This window comes from Cherax quadricarinatus, chromosome 53 (genome assembly GCF_038502225.1).
Source record: "Cherax quadricarinatus isolate ZL_2023a chromosome 53, ASM3850222v1, whole genome shotgun sequence".
Classification (NCBI taxonomy): Eukaryota; Metazoa; Arthropoda; class Malacostraca; order Decapoda; family Parastacidae; genus Cherax; species Cherax quadricarinatus.
This window is the reverse complement of record NC_091344.1, coordinates 24217550-24239154: the sequence shown is the minus strand read 5'-3', so window position 1 is coordinate 24239154 and position 21605 is coordinate 24217550. Positions and strand designations below refer to the sequence as shown.

At 40.5% G+C, this 21605-nt stretch overlaps 1 protein-coding gene across 1 annotated transcript in view; it reads right to left on the bottom strand.

Moving 5' to 3' along the window:
* LOC128692190 (uncharacterized) overlaps positions 1-21605 on the bottom strand; it is a 30338-nt gene extending 8733 nt beyond the window's left edge. Inside the window, exons 1-13 of the mRNA XM_070096474.1 lie at positions 21491-21605; positions 19334-19458; positions 18579-18771; positions 17409-17538; positions 16696-16920; positions 12809-12928; positions 12407-12492; positions 11144-11299; positions 9714-10043; positions 8841-9024; positions 7529-7598; positions 3514-3663; positions 2177-2319 (exon numbers count right to left, since the gene is read on the bottom strand). Coding sequence (XP_069952575.1) covers positions 2177-2319; positions 3514-3663; positions 7529-7598; positions 8841-9024; positions 9714-10043; positions 11144-11299; positions 12407-12492; positions 12809-12928; positions 16696-16920; positions 17409-17538; positions 18579-18771; positions 19334-19400 — 1854 coding nt within the window. The 5' untranslated portion in view covers positions 19401-19458; positions 21491-21605. The remainder of the gene's footprint in view (positions 1-2176; positions 2320-3513; positions 3664-7528; positions 7599-8840; positions 9025-9713; positions 10044-11143; positions 11300-12406; positions 12493-12808; positions 12929-16695; positions 16921-17408; positions 17539-18578; positions 18772-19333; positions 19459-21490) is intronic.

Here is a 21605-nt window from a genome sequence, read left to right as displayed (position 1 = left end):
TTTTTTTAATATAGTACTAGCTATCTCCAACCAAGGCAGGGTGATTCAAAAAAGAAGAAAACTTTATAAACTTTTCTTCTTTTTGCATTCAGTGATTATATAAAAGGGGTTACTAGCCCCTTGCTCGCGGCATTTTAGTCGCCTCTTACAACACGGATAACTTATGGAGAAAATATTCTTGTCTACTTCCCCATGGAGACGAAAAGAAATAAATAAGAAAGTGTTTCTTCTTTCTCAGGTTACCTTGCCTTGGTGGGAGACAGTCAGTATTAAAAAACAAGAACTATTAAGAAAACAGAATAAAATGCAGTTGAGTGTGTTTTCATATGAATTCTACTTCTTTCCTTCTTTCAATACACTGGCCGCATCCCACCGAGGCAGGGTGGCCCAAAAGGAAAAACGAAAGTTTCTCCTTTTACATTTAGTAATACAGTGGACCTTCAGCTAACGATGGCATCCCCTAACGTTAAATCCAGCTAACGATATATTTTAACGCAAAAATTTTGCCTCAGCTTACGCTAAAAAACTCACCCTACGTGATTCGTTCGAGACGCGTCCAGTGTGGCCTGAGCGCGCCAGTGTTTACAAGCCAGCCAGTGTGGTGTCATCCAAGCATACAATCGGAACATTTCATATTATCACAGCGTTTTTAGCGATTGTACCTGCAAAATAAGTCACCATGGGCCCCAAGAAAGCTTCTAGTGCCAACCCTGCAGAAAAAAGGGTGAGAATTACTATGGATTTGAAGAAAGAGATTAAGAAAATGTGTGCAATGTGGGTTGAAGTGCAAACCTTTATGGATGAAAATCACCCTCACACAGCTATTGAAAGCCGTGCTGGTGATTATTACAATGACAATGTTATGGCCCATTTTAGGAAAGTCTTAAAGGAACGGGAGGTACAGGCCTCTATGGACAGACATGTTGTGCGACAGAGGTCCAGTGACTCTCAAGCTGGTCCTAGTGGCATTAAAAGAAGAAGGGAAGTAACCCCGGAAAAGGACTTGATACCTCAAGTCCTAATGGAAGGGGATTCCCCTTCTAAACATAAACAACTTACACAGTCTCCCCTCCTCCCATCCCATCAATCATCACCAGATCTTCAATAAAGGTAAGTGTCAGTTTGTGTGTATTAAAATTAATATTTCATGTGGTAAAAAAAAAATTTTTTTCATACTTTGGGGTGTCTTGCACGGATTAATTTGATTTCCATTATTTCTTATGGGGAAAATTAATTCAGCTAACGATAATTTCAGCTAACGATGAACTCTCAGGAACGGATTAATATCGTTAGCTGAGGGTCCACTGTATATACAGGAGTAGGAGTTACTAGCCCCTTGCTCCTGGCATTTTAGTCGCCTCTTACAACACGCATGACTTACGGAGGAAGAATTCTGATCCACTTCCCCATGGAGATAACAGGAAATAAACAAGAACAAGAGCTAGTAAGAAAACAGAAGAAAACTCAGGTGAGTGTGTTTTCATATAAATTCCACTTCTTTCTTTCTTTCAACACACTGGCCGTATCCCACCGAGGTGGGGTGGCCCAAAAGGAAAAACGAAAGCTTCTCCTTTTACATTTAGTAATATATACAGTAGAAGGGGTTACTAGCCTCTTGCTCCCGGGATCTTAGTCGCCTCTTACAACACGCATGGCTTATAGAGGAAGAATTCTGTTCCACTTCCCCATGGAGATAAGAGGAAATAAACAAGAACAAGAACTAGAAATAAAATAGAAGAAAACCCAGAGGGGTGTGTATATATATGCTTGTACATGTATGTGTAGTGTGACCTAAGTGTAAGTAGAAGTAGCAAGATGTACCTGAAATCTTGCATGTTTATGAGACAGGAAAAAAAAGACACCAGCAATCCTACCATCGTGTAAAACAATTACAGGCTTCCGTTTTACACTAACTTGGCAGGATGGTAGTACCTCCCTGGGCAGTTGTTGTCTACCAACCTACTACCTAGGATAAATTCCACTTATCTTCAGCAATTTATTGCATCTTCATATTCCTCAAAAACATTTCAAGAGGTTCCTTTATTTTGCAGTTTAAAAAATGAAACCACAGAAATATCCCTACAGGGTCAAACCCCCAATAAACCACACACTGTTGCCAATAAAAACAGGATAACTATAATATAACTTAATAGTGAACAAAAACAACATAACTCACCGTATTGGTTCCTTCGACCATCTCAGGTTGCTTTCCAAAGCAGAACTGCTTCTTACCAGAATATATTTCATATATACCTTTGCCATTAAACACAGCTACGAGAGGCTTGTATTTCTTCAACTTCAAGCGAAGAATCTTGCTACCTGCCAACATAATATACTGGTCAACTCCAAAGTTAAATATGACAAAATGACAAATTGAGAGACCAGTTTTCTGTATATAAGAATGGTAACTTTTCAAATATTTTAGTTTGGCACAAAAAGTCATGGAAATAAAATTCAAATTTGTGTACAAATGACATGTAAATTACAAACAAGGAAAGTTTATTAATGATTGTAGAAAAGTGTGTTAAAACATGAGTGAATCAGAATTGAGGAAGTTGAGACAAGTGGTTTTAATGGCCGGACGTGCTTGTTGGAAAGTGAACACAGTAACATTTATGAAGGGATTCAGGGAAACTAATTAGCCAGACTCAAGTTCTGGAATTGGGAAGTAGAGCCTGTGCTCTTGAGGGGCGAGGATGTGGCAGTTCATAAGGTCATCTGAACTGTGATGTCAGTGCACTTTTGGCAAGATGGTGATTGAATGAATGATGGCAAATGTATTTTTTTTTTATGTGTCACCCTATCTTGGTGGGAGATAGTCAGAGTATTAAAAAATGCTAATCACCAGTAAATAAATATGAGCTTCCTATACATGCACAAAAATAAAATGAACACTCAAAACATGAATATATTGATAAAAAAATTTGACCTAAAATCATTTCTGTCTGAATATTTACAAAGATGATAACTGCAGACCAGCATCAGTAAGTAATTGGTTCCAAAGTGCCAACATCATAAGTGCAGACATCATCAACTGAAACATTGTAAATTAGAACATTGTAAGTTGGAACATCATCATGAACCTGCTGTATAAGGCTATGTTACTTTCGTCTGATTATTCGACAGAGAATTTAAAGGGTTTGAAACATAATCATCAAATAGAAGTAGAACTGACCCTTCCTCTAACTCAAATTATTACTGTCTCCTTACTGAGTTACCTCATTGAGTTAACAATGTCTTATTCAACTGTCTCCTTACCGAGTCACCTTAAGTTAACACCATCTTATTCAAATGTCTTCTTACTGAGTCACCTTAGGTTAACCATATCCTATACAACTGTCTCCCTACTGAGTCACCTTAAGTTAACACTGTCATTCAACTATCTCCTTACTGAGTTACTTTACTGATTTAACAATGTCTTATTCAACTCTTTCCTTACTGAATCACTTTACTGAGCTAACCAATAGCGTATTCAAAGCTTTAACTTTTTACTTAAAAAAATTAAGTGTGAACCTTCTTTGATTTCTTGACGTGAAAGATCTGCAGAGCCCCGCGTGGTGCGAGCGACCATGTTGGTAAACCCAATGCCATATTCCAGTAACCGGAAGTCATCGTATGCTGTGAAGGGTTCTGGGATAAGCCCTGATAAATACATGCATTTCCCTGGAATAAATAATTGAACTGGAGTTAAAGAAATCACTGTTGATTCAGGGAAAACTGCAAACATGGGTTATCCATCAGCATAACTAACATAACAGAATGTGTAGAGGTGTTGTATCACCCTTCTGGATTTAGTGCTTAGTCTGGTTATTATTATTTTTTTTTTTAACAAGTTGGCCGTCTCCCACCGAGGCAGGGTGACCCAAAAAGAAAGAAAATCCTCAAAAAGAAAATACTTTTATCATCATTCAACACTTTCACCTCACTCACACATAATCACTGTTTTTGCAGAGGTGCTCAGAATACAACAGTTTAGAAGCATATATGTATAAAGATACACAACATATCCCTCCAAACTGGTAATATCCCGAAACCCCTCCTTTAGAGTGCAGGCATTGTACTTCCCATTTCCAGGACTCAAGTCCGGCTATATAAAAATAACCAGTTTCCATGAATCCCTTCACTAAATATTACCCTGCTCACACTCCAACAGATCGTCAGGTCCCAAATACCCTTTGTCTCCATTCACTCCTATCTAACACGCTTACGCACGCTTGCTGGAAGTCCAAGCCCCTCGTCCACAAAACCTCCTTTACCCCCTCCCTCCAACCTTCTCGAGGACGACCCCTACCCCGCCTTCCTTCCCCAACAGATTTATACGCTCTCCGTGTCATTCTACTTTGTTCCGTTCTCTCTAAATGACCAAACCACCTCAACAACCCCTCTTCAGCCCTCTGACTAATACTTTTATTAACTCCACACCTTCTCCTATTTTCCACACTCCGAATTTTCTGCATAATATTTACACCACACATTGCCCTTAAACAGGACATCTCCACTGCCTCCAACCGCCTCCTCGCTGCAGCATTTACAACCCAAGCTTCACATCCATATAAGAGTGTTCGTACCACTATACTTTCATACATTCCCTTCCTTGCCTCCATAGATTATTACGTATTATTATTATTATTATTATTATTATTATTATTATTATTATTATTATTATTATTATTATTATTATTATTACATATAGAATCTGGAATAAAATTAGCTAGGAATAAAAGTCATATGCACATTTTTAATTTTAAAATAATCAGAACCCTATATTTTGTACATTCTACACAATAAAAAAAATTGAATTATATAACACATTTAAGAATATTAAATAATTATATAATAACTGCAAATATTCCACCAGGAAAAGAAGAAAAACTATTGTTACTAGATCTTCAACTGGCTCTAAATGCCTCAATCCAACCAAACAAACAAAATTCAAAGAGCTTCAACAGGGAGGAGAGACCACAAATGTACACTGGGGAAACAATGGTGACATTTTATTACTATACTGCTTGTCAGTACCTTGCCAGCTGGGCTGTGGTTCATACGTTGGTTTGCGTGCGGCCAGCAGTAACAGCCTGATTAATCACGGGCTGGGCCATGGGGGGTGTTAACAATCAGAATACCTTCCAGGTATACTCCAGGTATAGGAGAAAGAAACTTGCCTCTGACATACCTTCAATGAGTTACAAGAGTTTTCCTACTCCCAGAGCCCAGCCATGGGCCAGGCTTATGACGACGTTCAGGGGCAACCTGGACCATCAACTAATCACGCAGGAGCATAAAGGTAGGGAGCTGGTACGGTAAGTCCTCTACTTACGAACACGTTGAGAATCCCCAGAACATGTATTGTGTATAATATCATTATCATTATACACAATACAGAAGGTCCCCAACATGTTTGTAAGTTGAACACATCCTGTATTATGATTATTATACACAACAGCGTGTTGTAAGAGGCGACTAAAATGCCGGGAGCAAGGGGCTAGTACCCTCTTCTGTATATATTACTAAATGTAAAAGGAGAAACTTTCGCTTTTCCTTTTGGGCCACCCTGCCTCGGTGGGATACAGCCGGTGTGTTGAAAGAAAGATACACAACACAGAAAATTCTCAACATATTCATAAGTTGAGGACATACTCTATATGTACATACAAGAAGAGGACAGGGACTAGTTAATGGTCTAAGTGTGACAAAAACATCATCATCAGTTTCTGTCTCCTATGTGAGGGTTATTTGTGTACTGTTCCAGTCACTGTATCGTGACTTTTTTATTCTTTATTACTATACTCACAGAGACACCAAACTTGTAATGGATTTATACAGCACCTGGGTAATGGGAGGTGATCAGGTTTGATTCAAGAGGGAGGTAACTTCAATTTCTTGGATCAAGAGCTTTCCAGCAGCATCATGAACCCTCCCCTTCCTTTTGACAGAAATGTTTCCAAATAACACTGCATTAGAAAGTTTTTCTTTGCAGTGGTAAAACAGTGGAATGGGATACCCGATGTAGCAGTGTTGTAATCAAGGGCCCCTCATAGTAGGTTCCTTGATGCTGGTGAGAAACTTTTGATCTAGACCCCTCATGGGAGGCTCCTTGATGCTGGTGAGGGGTTCAAATCATGGTAGGTTCCTTGATGCTAGTGAGAGGTTCTTGATCTGGACCCCTCATGGTAGGTTCCTTGATGCTAGTGAGAGGTTCTTTATCTGGACCCCTCACGGGAGGTTCCTTGATGCTGGTGAGGGGTTCTTGATCTGAACCCCTCATGAGAGGTTCCTTCATGCTGGTGAAGGGCTCGTGATCTAAGGAACTGGACCTGGGCTCCAATTCCTTGAATCAAGTCTAAATGCCTTCTATTTAATCAGGTGCAGTATGACCCCCACAGGTTTAGTGCTCCCCATGACTATAATAATAATTATTATAATAATTATATTATTATTAATTATAATAATAATAAATTAATAAATAGACTCGGACTTACGACGGGCTCTCTGAAGTTTCAGAAATTATCTAATTACCAGACACAAAAAGGAGATACAACAGGGATATCAGGAAAAAATTCAGCAGGAAAGTAAAGCAAAATGAGGTGGAGGATGACACAGTGGAAGCAAAAGTCAGGCAGGGGCTCAGAAACAGATACAGTGGACCCCCGGTTAACGATATTTTTTCACTCCAGAAGTATGTTCAGGTGCCAGTACTGACCGAATTTGTTCCCATAAGGAATATTGTGAAATAGATTAGTCCATTTCAGATCCCCAAACATACACTTACAAACGCACTTACATAAATACGCTTACATAATTGGTCGCATTCGGAGGTGATCGTTATGCGGGGGTCCACTGTACTACATAATGGCAAGGCCAATTCATGTCAGTTGCTGGAAAGTTACGAGGTGCCAAGAGCTGGATCCTCATTTGTATAGGTACAGTGGTACCACGAGTTTCGTCCATAATTCGTTCCAGAAGGCTGTTCGAGTGCCGTTACTGAACGAATTTGTTCCCATAAGGAATAATGTAAATTAGATTAGTCCGTTTCAGACCCCCAAAAATACACTTGCAAAAGCACTTACAATAATACACTTACATAACTGTTCGAGTTAGGAGCTGTATAAAACTCGGGGTACCGCTGTAATTAAAAATGGGTAGTTACCGCAAGCTTAGTTCTGGTCCAGTATCTACAGATAGATAATCAGAAAATATAAGTGAAATACCAAATAAGTGTCCGATACCGACTGTGTCCTGAGTGTATCCACTTATGTTCTTTCTTCCACAATGACACATACCATATTTAGTGGCATATAAGACACACTGCCATATAGGATGCACCCTAAATTTAGCATGAAATACACTGGAAAAATACGTATATATTCATTCTAAAGTTGTCTAGATTGTTAAACTAGAACCCCAAGACTGACCTTCACTGTGGACACAGGGTGACTTTTTGAGGGTCAGATTTTGAAAGAAAAAGTGTGCCTTATATGCTGCAAAATCTGCTATGTATAGCAGTATTTAAGAACTTAATGTTACTCACAGAAATGGTTGCCAGGTCCTGCATAATGATGTCCCTTGTGAGCAGCAATGAGTCCTGGATTTATGCCAATCTAGGATAAAAATTTACAATTGAGAATTGGTAACAAAATACATCGGATTTACACAATTGTTTATGATTATTTATAAGAAGTGCTAAATCCTTTTGGGTTACTCAATGAAAGGAGCAGTGGAGGCTCAATCCTCCATCTGCGGAGGTGTAGCCCTGTATCTGACAAGTGAGGTAGGTAATCCTAATTAATTTTTTTTTTAACACGCCAGTTGTCTCCCACCGAGGCAGGGTGACCCAAAAAAGTGAACAATGAAAGTTTTTCTTCTTTTTACATTTAGTAATTTACATAGAAGAAGGGATTACTAACCCTTTGGTGCTACTGAATGCTCCAGACACTATAGTCGCCTCTCAGTGGTGCATACATTTGTTTTAAAGGACCCACTTGTCCAAAGTATACCAAATTAATATATAATCAGTTTTTCAGAGCATAGCTGTATAGAAAGTAACTGTACACAACATATATATATATAACAGCATTTTTACATAGTTGACATGAATATTTGACTGGTTCTCAATATGTACAGTTTGTGCATTAGAAGATAATCATGCACAGTGCAAAATGTTTCTGTACTATTACAACATTCATTTTTATATACATATACACACTATGCTGGTGTCTTTTTTCTGTCTCATAAACATGAAAGATTTCATGTACGTCTTGCTACTTCTACTTGCACTTAGGTCACACTACACATACATGTACAAGCATATATATATATACACACACCCCTCTGGGTTTTCTTCTATTTTCTTTCTAGTTCTTTTTCTTGTTTATTTCCTCTTATCTCAATGGGGAAGTGGAACAGAATTCTTCCTCCATAAGCCATGCGTGTTGTAAGAGGCGACTAAAATGCCGGAAGCAAGGGGCTAGTAACCCCTTCTCCTGTATAAATTACTTAATTTAGAAAGAGAAACTTTTGTTTTTCTTTTTGGGCCACCCTGCCTTGGTGGGATACGGCCGGTTTGTTGAAAAAAAAAAAAATATACACACTGCCAATACATGAGCACACACACACACTGCACTACAAGTGCTTTAACACTGTAAGAGCGGTAAAGATGTAGAATTCACTAAGCAATGACAAAGTAGAAAAGCGGCATGTGAGGTTTTTAGGTATAAATCAAAGGAAATAAAACCAAGACGTTATATTGTAAGCTCCCCAAAAACTTAGTAATATTTTTAAGTTAAAATTTCTCTTAAGTTACTCAGTGAACTGAAAACAAAGTAAATGTTATGGGAACTTACAACAAGTATTTCCATATTTGGTCCCAAATGATCAGGTAAAACTTTCTTGGCTACTTCCTCCTCTGGTACACCATCGAACCGGACCACCTTCTTCCTTTGCTTTGGAAGAGGCAAACCATCAGGTCCTAGTATAGGTGCTGGCCTCTTTTTTTTATTGGATGGTGATTTCGTTTTTGGCTTTGATCTGCAAAAAAAATTGGAAGCAACAATCTAATTTTCTGTCATAAAGCAGTTAATTTGATTCAACTGCATCATTGTAAATATTTTTAATCTCTTAATTGACTTCAGACAGACTGAACTCTTACTTTATTTTCCATAATTATTCCCTTCATAGTGGAGGTAAGAGGATTGCCTTGATGCTGGGGAAGGGCTCTTGATGCAAGGAAAAGGAGCTACACTTCCTTACCTTGGTTCAAACTTGATTATCTCCCATTCCTCATGTGCTGTATGACCTATCTGGGTTTAGTGCCTTCCCAGAAACAGTTTAAACCTATTTCAGTCACAGTGGAAAAAGCAATACAACAAAATTAATAAAGAAATCTCACTAATACTGCGGGTTAGGCTCCAGACTGCTGCCACAAAGTGAATAATGCCTTAAGTAATCACAGCCTTTTCTTTCACTTACCAGTGCAAATAAAAGCCTAAGTATGTTTAGACTATCATTTATTAAGTGTGCAATGGCACTAGGCCTAAAAAAAAACTTATGCAAAAGTAAAAATAATAAATAAAAACATTTTGAAAATTGCCAAAAACCATCTTAGGAGCAAGGCAAGAACCAAAAATAAACATGAATATGACTGAAAAGAGCTATGTAAGCTAAGCACTCTAAAGTGAGCATCATATTAATGGTTTATGCCTATATTTAATACTTACTCATTTTTCTCTAGCTTAATTTTTGGCTTTCTTCCCTTCTTCTTCTTCACATCAGCATTTTCTTGCAGTGGTGAACCTTTGTTAAGTCCATCCAGAGAATGGCCCTCGACCTTCCAGCCAGCAGTGCCATTAAGGAGGCCGTGTTCATGGCCAAACATGGCAAAATTCAGCTGACTGCCGACGTCTGAATGACCAAAGTATGGGCTCGGGTGCAGATGAAGATTAATTTGCTCATGTTGAGGATAAAATTCTTGTTTGACACGGAAATTCTGAAACACTTTTGCTTCTTGACTCTCCCCATCCTGCCAGTCACACTTCTCCTGCTTGACACTGTCAGATAAGAGGAAAAGATAAGACAAGTTCTGCTCTGGATAAAAGTATTTGTAATCAGGGGAAAAGTATACACAAAAGCTCTCAACTACAGTACAGGTGCTCCTCAACTTACGATGGTTTGACTTACGATATTTCAACTTTAGGCTGGTGCAAAAGCAAACTTCTGCTCCACACATAAGCATTACATTCTTACATCCACCTATACTTCTTCAACTTTCACATCATTACTTGTACTCTCTCTAGCCCACCTTTCTCTCAACAGCTACTTATATCTTCCCTCATCTTCTTTGCTTCCATTCTCCTTGTACTCCATCTACCCATTACTCTCAACATAGCTACCACTCAATAATGATCTCACAGATCTCTCACCACTTTAAAAATCTTCACATCAAGTTCATTTGAGTTGTGATGCTTTCACACTTCTGGCAAGACAGCACAACAATGAGCAGATATTAATTCTTGCATTAAAAACTTATACCACTTTTCCCCACCTCAACCAGCTTAGTGAAAAGGTCTTCTGGTCAGATATTATGAAGAGATGTGTGCATTTTATTAAGTATAAAAACAAAAGTTTAGCAATTTAAGACTGTGGAATTAGTAATACACAAATAATGCAAAGGAAATTTAAGGAGAGAGATATATAATGGCAAAAGTATATTAAGACCATCATACATTTTAAAAAGAAAAATATAAATAGGAATATAAAATAATTACAGTGGACCCCCGGTTAACGATATTTTTTCACTCCATAAGTATGTTCAGGTGCCAGTACTGAATGAATTTATTCCCATAAGGAATATTGTGAAGTAGATTAGTCCATTTCAGACCCCCAAACATACACGTACAAACGCACTTACATAAATACACTTACATAATTGGTCCCATTCGGAGGTAATCGTTATGCGGGGGTCCACTGTACATTTAATTTTTCATCTCTATCAAGAGGATTCAAATACTTTATACACAAAATACAATAATTAAAAATACAATGTATTCAATTATAAAAAAGTGTCATTAATTCAATAACTGTAATATATATATTTTCCAAATAGAGAACAAATATTAAAACAATAGGAAATAAGTGGAAAAGCACTTACCCAAGCAATGCTATCTCTGAATCATGGAAGCCATTTTGGTGGTGCTGGTGTTCTGGAGCAATCTGCATCGGTGTTAACGTGGTAAAGCCATCAGTAGGCTGTGCTGGCTGCATTGGAGTTAGAGACGTCAGGCCATCCATAGTGTTCCCGGCATCCCTGAGCAAAAAATTGTATAAACCTTAAAAGAAATGTCTTTTTTTTTTTTCTGGAACTCTGGTCATCTCCCACCAAGGCAGGGTGGCTCAAAAAAGAAGAAACACTTCAAAAATTTTTACGTTTAGTAATTTATACAAGAGGAGGGGTTTCTAGCCCCTTGCTCCCAGCATTTTAGTAGCGTTTTACTACATGCCTAGCCTACTGAGGAAGGATCATTTAAAAATTTACCTAGAAAATGTTTACTCAACCAATATAGTAACACTCAAGAACGATCGGGGTAAGTTCACCTCTAAATAATGCAACTTTCTATATTATTACGCTATTGACAATTGTGTTTAATTACATTTATAAACAATGCAGTGACTACTTATCATTATGCATGAACGTACTGTAATCAGCAAGTGCCGTAACAATGGCTTTCCTATGTAGTCTTCATTTAAAAGCAAGCTTCTATGCAATCATAAATTTTTATCAGATTCAAATCATTTTAGCACTAATATGACTTATAAAAACGCACTTTCAATCCATAAAAAAAAATGAAAATCTTGCCATATACACAAAGAAATTTGAATTTCTTGGTATGCCATGATTAAGGGGTTAAAAAAGATGGACTAAATATTAAAACATGATGAGAACTAATATATACAGGAGGGCCATGTTCATACAGCTTTAAATAAAGACTCAATCATCCTTCTTTTTTTCTCTTGTAATATTTTCCTAAATACTGGAACAGTTATTGGCATCTTATTTTTTTTTTTTTAACACACTGGCCATTTCCCACTGAGGCAAGGTAACCCAGAAAAGAAGAAACACTTTCATCCTCACTCACTCCATCACTGTCTTGCCAGAGACGTGCCGATACTACAGTTCAAAAACTGCAACCCATCTTATCCTCTAATGAAAACTGCATGCCCTTTTTGTAATACTATTACTGAATCTTTCAGCATGCAGTCCGGTTCCACAATTTTTTGTCACAGTTCCGTGATTTTTAGACTAAATTCCATGTCTGTGTGAGGATACCTGCAACTTACTATTATTGAAAAAAAAAATATACATCTCAGAAAGAAAAACATAGTACTGTAGAATAATTGATAATTGTTGACTTACATATTGAAATACGTGTGACTGCTATCATTTTGAAGGACGGTGTAGGTCGAGCTGACGGCTTCTGGCTCCATCCACCATCGTACTGGCTGAGAGGTGAATTTGCGTTGTTTAATTTCAATTGGCCGCCCAGGCATAGGCTTAATACTTTATTAATCAGAGAGGGAAGTGCTAAACCTGCAAGGGGTCAAACCACACATAGGGAACAGGAGGTAATTAGGTTCAATCCAAGGAAGAGGAATATACACCTCTCTGAGGAACAAACGATTTACCTTTCGGTTGTTTCTATTAAGGTTAATTTGGTTGGCACAGAGGGTCAAACAAGCAGAATTTTCTTAAAAGATTAATCTCTCTAAAAATTGTATCATATCCACTTGATATGAGAAAGCATAACAGAGCTCGTACCTGTTGCTCCAGATTTTCCTTTCCTTCTCTGGTTAGTTCGCTTATATTCTGCAGTTGTGAGTCTCTGCTCTCAGGGTAGTCAGAAGCATAATCATCATAAGCATCTGATGTTTGTGCAACCTATAAGAAAAAATTCAAAAGCATATAACCTAAATATGACCAGTAATACAAGAATCCCCCCCCCCCCAAAAAAAAAAAAACTCATGCATCAGTAATATTTCCATATTCACAGAGATGTTTATCTAATTAAAATAACAGAAAGTGATAAGTGAAAAGCTATGTACAGGCCACCACTTATACATTCTGATCATGTCTCCCTTCATTCTTCGTATTACATGTGAATGTAATTTATTATTATTGTTTTTATTATTACCTGTAGATGTTTGTAAGTTTGTAAAGAAGAGCAAAAAATTTAAATCGTAGTACCAAAACAAGTCAAGAAATATACTCTGAGAGTTTGGTATGTGGAGATTATGAGGGATGTAGGGAGGCCATGAAGAATTTACAGGAATGAAATACTGTACAAGGCTTCAGACTGATAGGCGGAGACTTAAGATCCATGGTCAGAACCAAGTGAAAATATCAGTAGGCATACTTTAATAGATTTACTATTACAGGTCCCATTCACACACTGCTAGCCTTACACTGTTTGTTGCTCTATCCACGACTCACACACGTGATCTGTGCCTGATGGTGTGTTGTGGTAGTGGTGTGTTGAGGTGGTTTTATGTTGTAGTGGTGGTGTGTTGTGGTGGTGGTATGTTGTAGTGGTGGTGGCATGTTGTGGTGGTGGTATGTTGTAGTGGTGGTGTGTTGTGGTATGTTGTGGTGGTGGCATGTTGTGGTGTGTTGTGGTGGTGGTAGTGTTGCAGTGGTGGTTGTGTTGTGGTGGTGGTGTGTTGCAGTGGTGTGTTGTGGTGGTGGTATGTTGTGGTGGTGTGTTGTGGTGGTGGTGTGTTGTGGTGGTGGTGTGTTGTGGTGGTGGCATGTTGTGGTGTGTTGTGGTGGTGGTAGTGTTGCAGTGGTGGTTGTGTTGTGGTGGTGGTGTGTTGCAGTGGTGTGTTGTGGTGGTGGTGTGTTGTGGTGGTGTGTTGTGGTGGTGTGTTGTGGTGGTGTGTTGTGGTGGTGGTGTGTTGTGGTGGTGGTGTGTTGTGGTGGTGGTGTGTTGTGGTGGTGTGTTGTGGTGGTGGTGTGTTGTGGTGGTGGTAGTGTTGTGGTGGTGGTTGTGTTATGGTGGTAGTTGTATTGTGGTGGAGTGTTGTGGTGGTGGTGTTGTGGTGGTGTTTTGTGGTGTCAGTGTGTTGTGGTGGTGGTGGTGTGTTGTAGTGGTGGTTGTGTTGTGGTTGTGTTGTGGTGGTGGTGTTGTGGTGGTCGCTGTGTTGTGGTGGTGGTGTGTTGTGGTGGTGTTGTGGTGGTGGTGTTGTGGTGGTGGTGTGTTGTGGTGGTGGTGGTTGTGGTGGTGGTTGTGTTGTGGTGGTGGTTGTGTTGTGGTGGTGGTTGTGTTGTGGTGGTGGTGTTGTGTTGTGGTGGTGGTGCTTGTGTTGTTGTGGTGCTTGTGCTGTAGTGGTGGTGTGTTGTGGTGGTGATTGTGTTGTGGTGGTGGTGTGTTGTGGTGGTGTTGTGGTGGTGGTGGTGTTGTGGTGGTGGTGGTTGTGTTGTGGTGGTGGTGGTGTTGTGGTGGTGGTGTTGTGGTGGTGGTTGTGTTGTGGTGGTGGTGTGTTGTGGTGGTGGTGTGGTGGCATTGTGGTGGTGGTGGTTTTGTGGTGGTGGTTGTGTTGTGGTGGTGGTGTTGTGGTGGTGGTTGTGTTGTGGTGGTGGTTGTGTTGTGGTGGTGGTTGTGTTGTGGTGGTGGTTGTGTTGTGGTGGTGGTTGTGTTGTGGTGGTGGTTGTGTTGTGGTGGTGGTGTGTTGTGATGGTGGTGTGTTGTGGTGGTGGTGTGTTGAGGTGGTGGTGTTGTGGTGGTGGTGTTGTGGTGGTGGTGTTGTGGTGGTGGTGTTGTGGTGGTGGTGGTGGTGGTTGTGTTGTGGTGGTGGTTGTGTTGTGATGGTGGTGTGTTGTGGTGGTGGTTTTGTGGTGGTGGTTGTGTTGTGGTGGTGGCTGTGTTGTGGTGGTGGTTGTGTTGTGGTGGTGTGCTGTGGTGGTGGTTGTGTTGTGGTGGTGGTGTGTGGTGGTGGTTGTGCTGTGGTGGTGGTTGTGTTGTGGTGATTGTGTTGTGGTGGTGGTTGTGTTGTGGTGGTGGTTGTGTTGTGGTGGTGGTTGTGCTGTGGTGGTGGTTGTGTTGTGGTGGTGGTGGTTGTGTTGTGGTGGTGGTGGTTGTGTTGTAGTGGTGGTGGTTGTGTTGTGGTGGTGGTGGTGTTGTGGTGGTGGTGGTGGTGTTGTGGTGGTGGTGGTTGTGTTGTGGTGGTTGTGTTGTGGTGGTTGTGTTGTGGTGGTGGTGGTTGTGTTGTGGTGGTGGTGGTTGTGTTGTGGTGGTGGTGGTTGTGTTGTGGTGGTGGTGGTTGTGTTGTGGTGGTGGTGGTTGTGTTGTGGTGGTGGTGGTTGTGTTGTGGTGGTGGTGCTTGTGTTGTTGTGGTGCTTGTGCTGTAGTGGTGGTGTGTTGAGGTGGTGATTGTGTTGTGGTGGTGGTGTGTTGTGGTGGTGGTGGTGTTGTGGTGGTGGTGTTGTGGTGGTGGTGGTTGTGTTGTGGTGGTGGTGGTGTTGTGGTAGTGGTGTGTTGTGGTAGTGGTTGTGTTGTGGTGGTGGTGTGTTGTGGTGGTGGTGGTGGTTTTGTGGTGGTGGTTGTGTTGTGGTGGTGGTTGTGTTGTGGTGGTGGTTGTGTTGTGGTGGTGGTTGTGTTGTGGTGGTGGTTGTGTTGTGGTGGTGGTTGTGTTGTGGTGGTGGTTGTGTTGTGGTGGTGGTTGTGTTGTGGTGGTGGTTGTGTTGTGGTGGTGGTGTGTTGTGGTGGTGGTGTGTTGTGGTGGTAGTGTGTTGTGGTGGTGGTGTGTTGTGGTGGTGGTGTTGTGGTGGTGGTGTGTTGTGGTGGTGGTGTTGTGGTGGTGGTGTTGTGGTGGTGGTGGTTGTGTTGTGGTGGTGGTGGTTGTGTTGTGGTGGTGGTTGTGTTGTGATGGTGGTGTGTTGTGGTGGTGGTTTTGTGGTGGTGGTTGTGTTGTGGTGGTGTGCTGTGGTGGTGGTTGTGTTGTGGTGGTGGTTGTGCTGTGGTGGTGGTTGTGCTGTGGTGGTGGTTGTGCTGTGGTGGTGGTTGTGCTGTGGTGGTGGTGGTGGTGGTTGTGTTGTGGTGGTGGTGGTTGTGTTGTGGTGGTGGTGGTTGTGTTGTGGTGGTGGTGGTTGTGTTGTGGTGGTGGTGGTTGTGTTGTGGTGGTGGTGGTTGTGTTGTGGTGGTGGTGGTTGTGTTGTGGTGGTGGTGGTTGTGTTGTGGTGGTGGTGGTTGTGTTGTGGTGGTGGTTGTGTTGTGGTGGTGGTGGTTGTGTTGTTGTGGTGGTGGTGGTGGTTGTGTTGTGGTGGTGGTGGTTGTGTTGTGGTGGTGGTGGTTGTGTTGTGGTGGTGGTGGTTGTGTTGTGGTGGTGGTGGTTGTGTTGTGGTGGTGGTGGTTGTGTTGTGGTGGTGGTTGTGTTGTGGTGGTGGTTGTGTTGTGGTGGTGGTTGTGTTGTGGTGGTGGTTGTGTTGTGGTGGTAGTGTGTTGTGGTGGTGGTGTGTTGTGGTGGTGTGAGATTTTCTCACACCACCACATTACACTAATGGGGAAGCACTAAACTCATAGGGTTCATACAATGCCTATAGGAAATGGTAGGCATTCAGGCTTGACACAAGGAAAGAGAAGAGCATGTCCAGATCCTTGGATCAAAAGCCCATCGACAGATTCAAGGAGCCTCCCTTGAGGGGGAACACACCTCAAACTGCTCCATATGTTTGTCATCATCCAGCGAAGCCTCAAAGTCTTGATCATAAATGTTGCTGTCCTCCTCCTCATCCTCACTGCTGGGTGCTGGTGGTTTGACCTCAGGCACCAGTGTCACATCAACCCACTCCTTATCCTTCATGATCTCCAGGCCCAGGGCTCCACGCTCGTTCTCAGGCACGTCTTCAGAGGTTGGAGGTTTGGCGGCCATTTTTGCCTGTATTATGATACAAATTTATTCATCACCAAAAAAATATGCAGTGTTTGCATTTCTTGCTTAATAAAAGTTACTGCATTAATCCTAATGCATTTGTATTAATTTTTGTAATAAACTGGCTGTTTCCCGTCGAAGTAGGGTGAGTGACCCAGTCAAGAAGAAACACTTTCACCATCACTCACTTCATCCGTCTTGCCAGAGGGGTGCCGATACTACAGCTCAAAACTGCAAATATCTCCGCCCCAGGCACTGTACTTCCCACCTCTAGGACTCATCAAGTCTTCTGCCAAAGTAGGTGACCCAAAATAAGGAAACACACTCGTCATTATTGTCATTTTTTAACATTAAATGGTGTCTCCCACTAAGGCACAGTGACCTAAAGGAAACACGTTTACCATCACTCATTCAACAGCTGTCTCGCCATAAGTGTACAGGCATCACAAATGGCCAGTCCTATGCCTAGTGTTGAAACATTATCAAAAACTTACCTTAAGCTTGGAAGGAAGATGATTTACAAGATGAGTGTACAAGTCACTCTCCACAGGACATCGACCCAGAATGTATGCAATCCAACAAGCTTTGCATCTGTTTTTGGAGTTATCTCCAAGCACATAACAACTGAAAACAGAGAAATATTTCATATATTTCATAATGTATTATTACCTAAATATCTTATTCTAAAATAAAAATCAATGATGAGAAATCACTGAGGCCAAAAAATGAAACATAAATAAGAGAGATCTGCACAATTCAGCCTTAGTCCAAGACCTTACTCTGAAGGTTATTTAAGTGCTGATCTGCACAACAGTGTGTGAAACATGAATATCCTTTGTCCTATTACTTCATATAAAAACAACTTGTTTGTAAGCTGAAACACCATAAACAAATCTTGTTTGTAAGTTGAGACACCAACAATGCATTGTGTTTGTAAGTTGAAACACCAAAATTGCAAGCTGGGAAACCCCTGTATTCTACATCAAAGTACAGGGGTTACATAATCTATCTCACACACACAATAATCCAAACAAAATCCACTAATTACTATATACAGTACCATATATACCACATCTTTCAGTTTTACATTACTGTATAATACAGGAGGACCCCGGATATACAGCATCTCTTTCTGGTGTTCCACGTTATCAGTGACTTTTCAGCTTAGCCATTGCTCATTATTGTTCCACCCACCAGTGACTTATGCCCAAAGGTGGAACATAATGAACAATGGCTCAATTTGGAGCCACTGAAAACGTGAAACACCCAAAGAGGTATTGTACATGTGGGGCCCTCCTGGAGCTTAAAAACTAATACAGCCTCTCCTCACTTAGCATCATGCTCATTTACTGACGCCTCAGACTTACAACAGGTTCTCTGACTATTATTCATACCTGAATAATGTAGTATATTAGAGCTGATTTCCTCCATTCTATTTATTTCAATAAACAGTACATACACTACTGTATAAACATTTAAAAATACACCAGAAATGTTTTAAATGGTGCAAAAGTGACATTAAAACAATATCAAAGATGGTTGACACATACTAACATTATAGTATGCTCCTCACTTAGTGACGAATTCGTTTAATGACATGGTTTTAGGAACAGAACTCCATCATTAAGTGAGGAGAAGCTGTACTACCCACTGGCAACACCTACCTGCCATCATCCTTACAGCGTAATATACATGGCTGCCTCTTGAACTTCTGATAACAATGTCGACATGCTTCACATGCTACTACTGTTCCTCCCATGCGTGTTACACCTCTGTGGATCGAGTAATAGCGAATCTCCTTGCAGATTCCACAGTTCACTCTTACTCTCTTGGATGCAGCTTTGCCCTCTTCTGTACCTATAAGCACATGAGAGACAAAATTTAAATATCACAAAATATGAAGTCTGTTATATATAGTATTTTATTATTTTGGACATTTTCCATGAAAGCAAAAGGGAGATGGGTGTAAATAAAAAAAAATTTGAACATGACTCACTACTTAGTTGCCTTTTCTGAGAGACACAAACATCACAGTTCAGTGATGATTCACTAAACTATAACATTCTCACACATTATATTTCTCACTTCCAAAACTCAACTTCAGCTAATCAGTTTCTCTGAATCTATTCAAAGATTCCAACAACACTTCAGAAACCACTCATCCCCACTCCAGTCAAACACACTCACTCTGCTATATGTTCAAGACACTACCTAACAAAACCTCTTTCACATCTCCACCTAGCCCTTCATGCTTTCTTTCCACCTCAGATTCATACAACCTCTTATCAACCTATCCTCCTCCATTCATGTTACATGACCAATGGTACAAGTCAGACGAAACGTCATCAAAAGTTTCATTCTCTTATGTGCGAGTTATTTGTGTACACGAGCATAAGTAAAACATATACAAATGACTTACTTATGACACTGAGATATGAAGGCATAAGGACAGCTGGTATCCTCAAATTAGCCTCATTAGATTCCATAATCTTTCCTTTTATCCCAACTGCTGGTCCCTTGATGAAAGTAATTTAGCTTCCCAACCTACAAGAAAAATGAAGATGGAGATATGAAACCTTGTTATTTTGTTACATTTAACTTCCTTTTTCTAAATTCAGCTGTTAAACTCTGTAAAAAAATCAAATTTAGAAATAAAATTTCACGTTTGCAAGTCAATTCTGTTATGAGGAGTTACCCTCTTAATGAGACAATGAAATTTACATTTATGGGACTACAACATAAGAAACAGAATTAAATTTAAGAGTATATGTACTGACCCAATACAACATAACCTTATTTAATAACATTCAATTTAACTTAACCTGACCTAATTTAGTCCAATGTCTGGGATTAAAGGAGAAACAAGAGAAAAACATTCCCAAAATGCTAAGCAGAGTAAGACACCCAAATTCATCATGACTGAAGACCTACCTCTCTCACTGATCAAAATCTGCAGTGAGGGGGTAAAAAAGGAACCAAAAAGCAAAGACAAGACAAACGATATTTGAGGGACTGTGCCACCAATGGCTATAGGACAGCAATATTTCCATACAGCACCAAGGATAGTTCAAGGCAGCTTTACCTAAAGTTACCTGAACTGAACTATTTTAGGCCAAAGTAGCCCCCAAACAAATGAGTGGACTTATGCCAGTTGCGTGTGGACATATTATTCAAGACTATTCAACTGCCTCCCAGCATACATGAAGGGGATTAGCAATAGACCCCAACCTATCTTCAAGAGGGAACTGGACAGGCACCTAAAGTCAGTACCTGACCAGCTGGGTTGTGGTTCATACATTGGCTTGCATGCAGCTGTCAGTAAAAGTCTGGGTGAACAGGTCCTAATCCATGATGAGGTCTGGTTATGGACTAGGCATCAGGGGCATTGGCCACCAGAACCGGGTATTGCCTGAGCATCAGTGACTAATTTCTCCCAGTCTCCATGAGATGCTTCTCATCTTATTCTGTTCTCTGAGTACACCAACAGAGGAGCACCATTTATCAGCTCCATTTCTCTGCTCTGCAGACATTTCTTTAGCAGTTCTGGTGGGAAGCTGGTTACTGTACTTAGGTGAGGGTGTAGGTGTCCTGTTCTGCTGGGGCTTAGACAAGGGAATGCAACTGACTCAACAGGGAATTTTTTATTCCAGTTTCTATTTGCAAGATGAATTTTTGTTCCCTTTTCTGTCATCGCCCAGCTTTGGGCAATATTTCTTCCCTATACACTGGGAAGCAATGCTCAATACTATGCAACCTGCCAGATAAAGATAAAGAAATGAAGATGAAGAAGATGAAGAAGAAGAAAAGATGAAAAAGAAGAACCGCTGAGTGAGATTTACATGCACAGTTGGGCATCACGAAAGATCCTGTATCCATACCTCTTCTGCCCTGAAAAAATCATAAAAAATTATTGTGATTTGTATGTACATAATCACTTGTAAGACTGTCCTCCATAAAACAAAAAACAAGGATACAAAAGAACCATCAATCATAAAGTGAAGCAACAGTACAGAATCAAAGAACTCCCCCCCAATAGAAATAAGCCAGACAGTCTGCTGGCACACATACACTCAGTGGCTTATCCTGGCTTACTAACCCTGGGGTTAATCCAGACAAAATCTTCCACCCCAGCACTGGGAGACTCTCCTGGGGTTGCATCCTGGGCAAGATCAAAGACACCCTTCCCCCCCAATGGAAATAAACCAGACATAGTAGCTTTATTAGACCATCCTGGTTAATAACCCTCTGGGTTAAAAACCCAAATAAAAAATCCCGAGCCAGGAAATTTAACTGACATCATCCTTATGTCTGAAGCAACACAGAAATTACTACCAATCCCAGTTGAAATCCCAGGAGAAAAATCAACACATATACACCAAACATAACAATCACATTACTCCTCAAAACAAAACAAAAAAAACAATCCACCCCTCAAAAAAAAATTTTAAGTGACCAAAATTCGAGACAAAAACATTTTCACTGGCAATTTCCCCTGGGTAAAAACCCCGAAAAACCGGCAATTTAGGGCATATATTTAACCCTCCTAGGCACCGAGGTGGTTCAGGGGCTCACTTACTATGTGACTTTTGGGTGAAAGCTCCCAAAAATCGAAGAGGAGAGCGCTAAATCATTAAAAACCACCGTCGATACATCAATGTGGACTCAGAGACCAGCTTGTAAACAAACAGCCG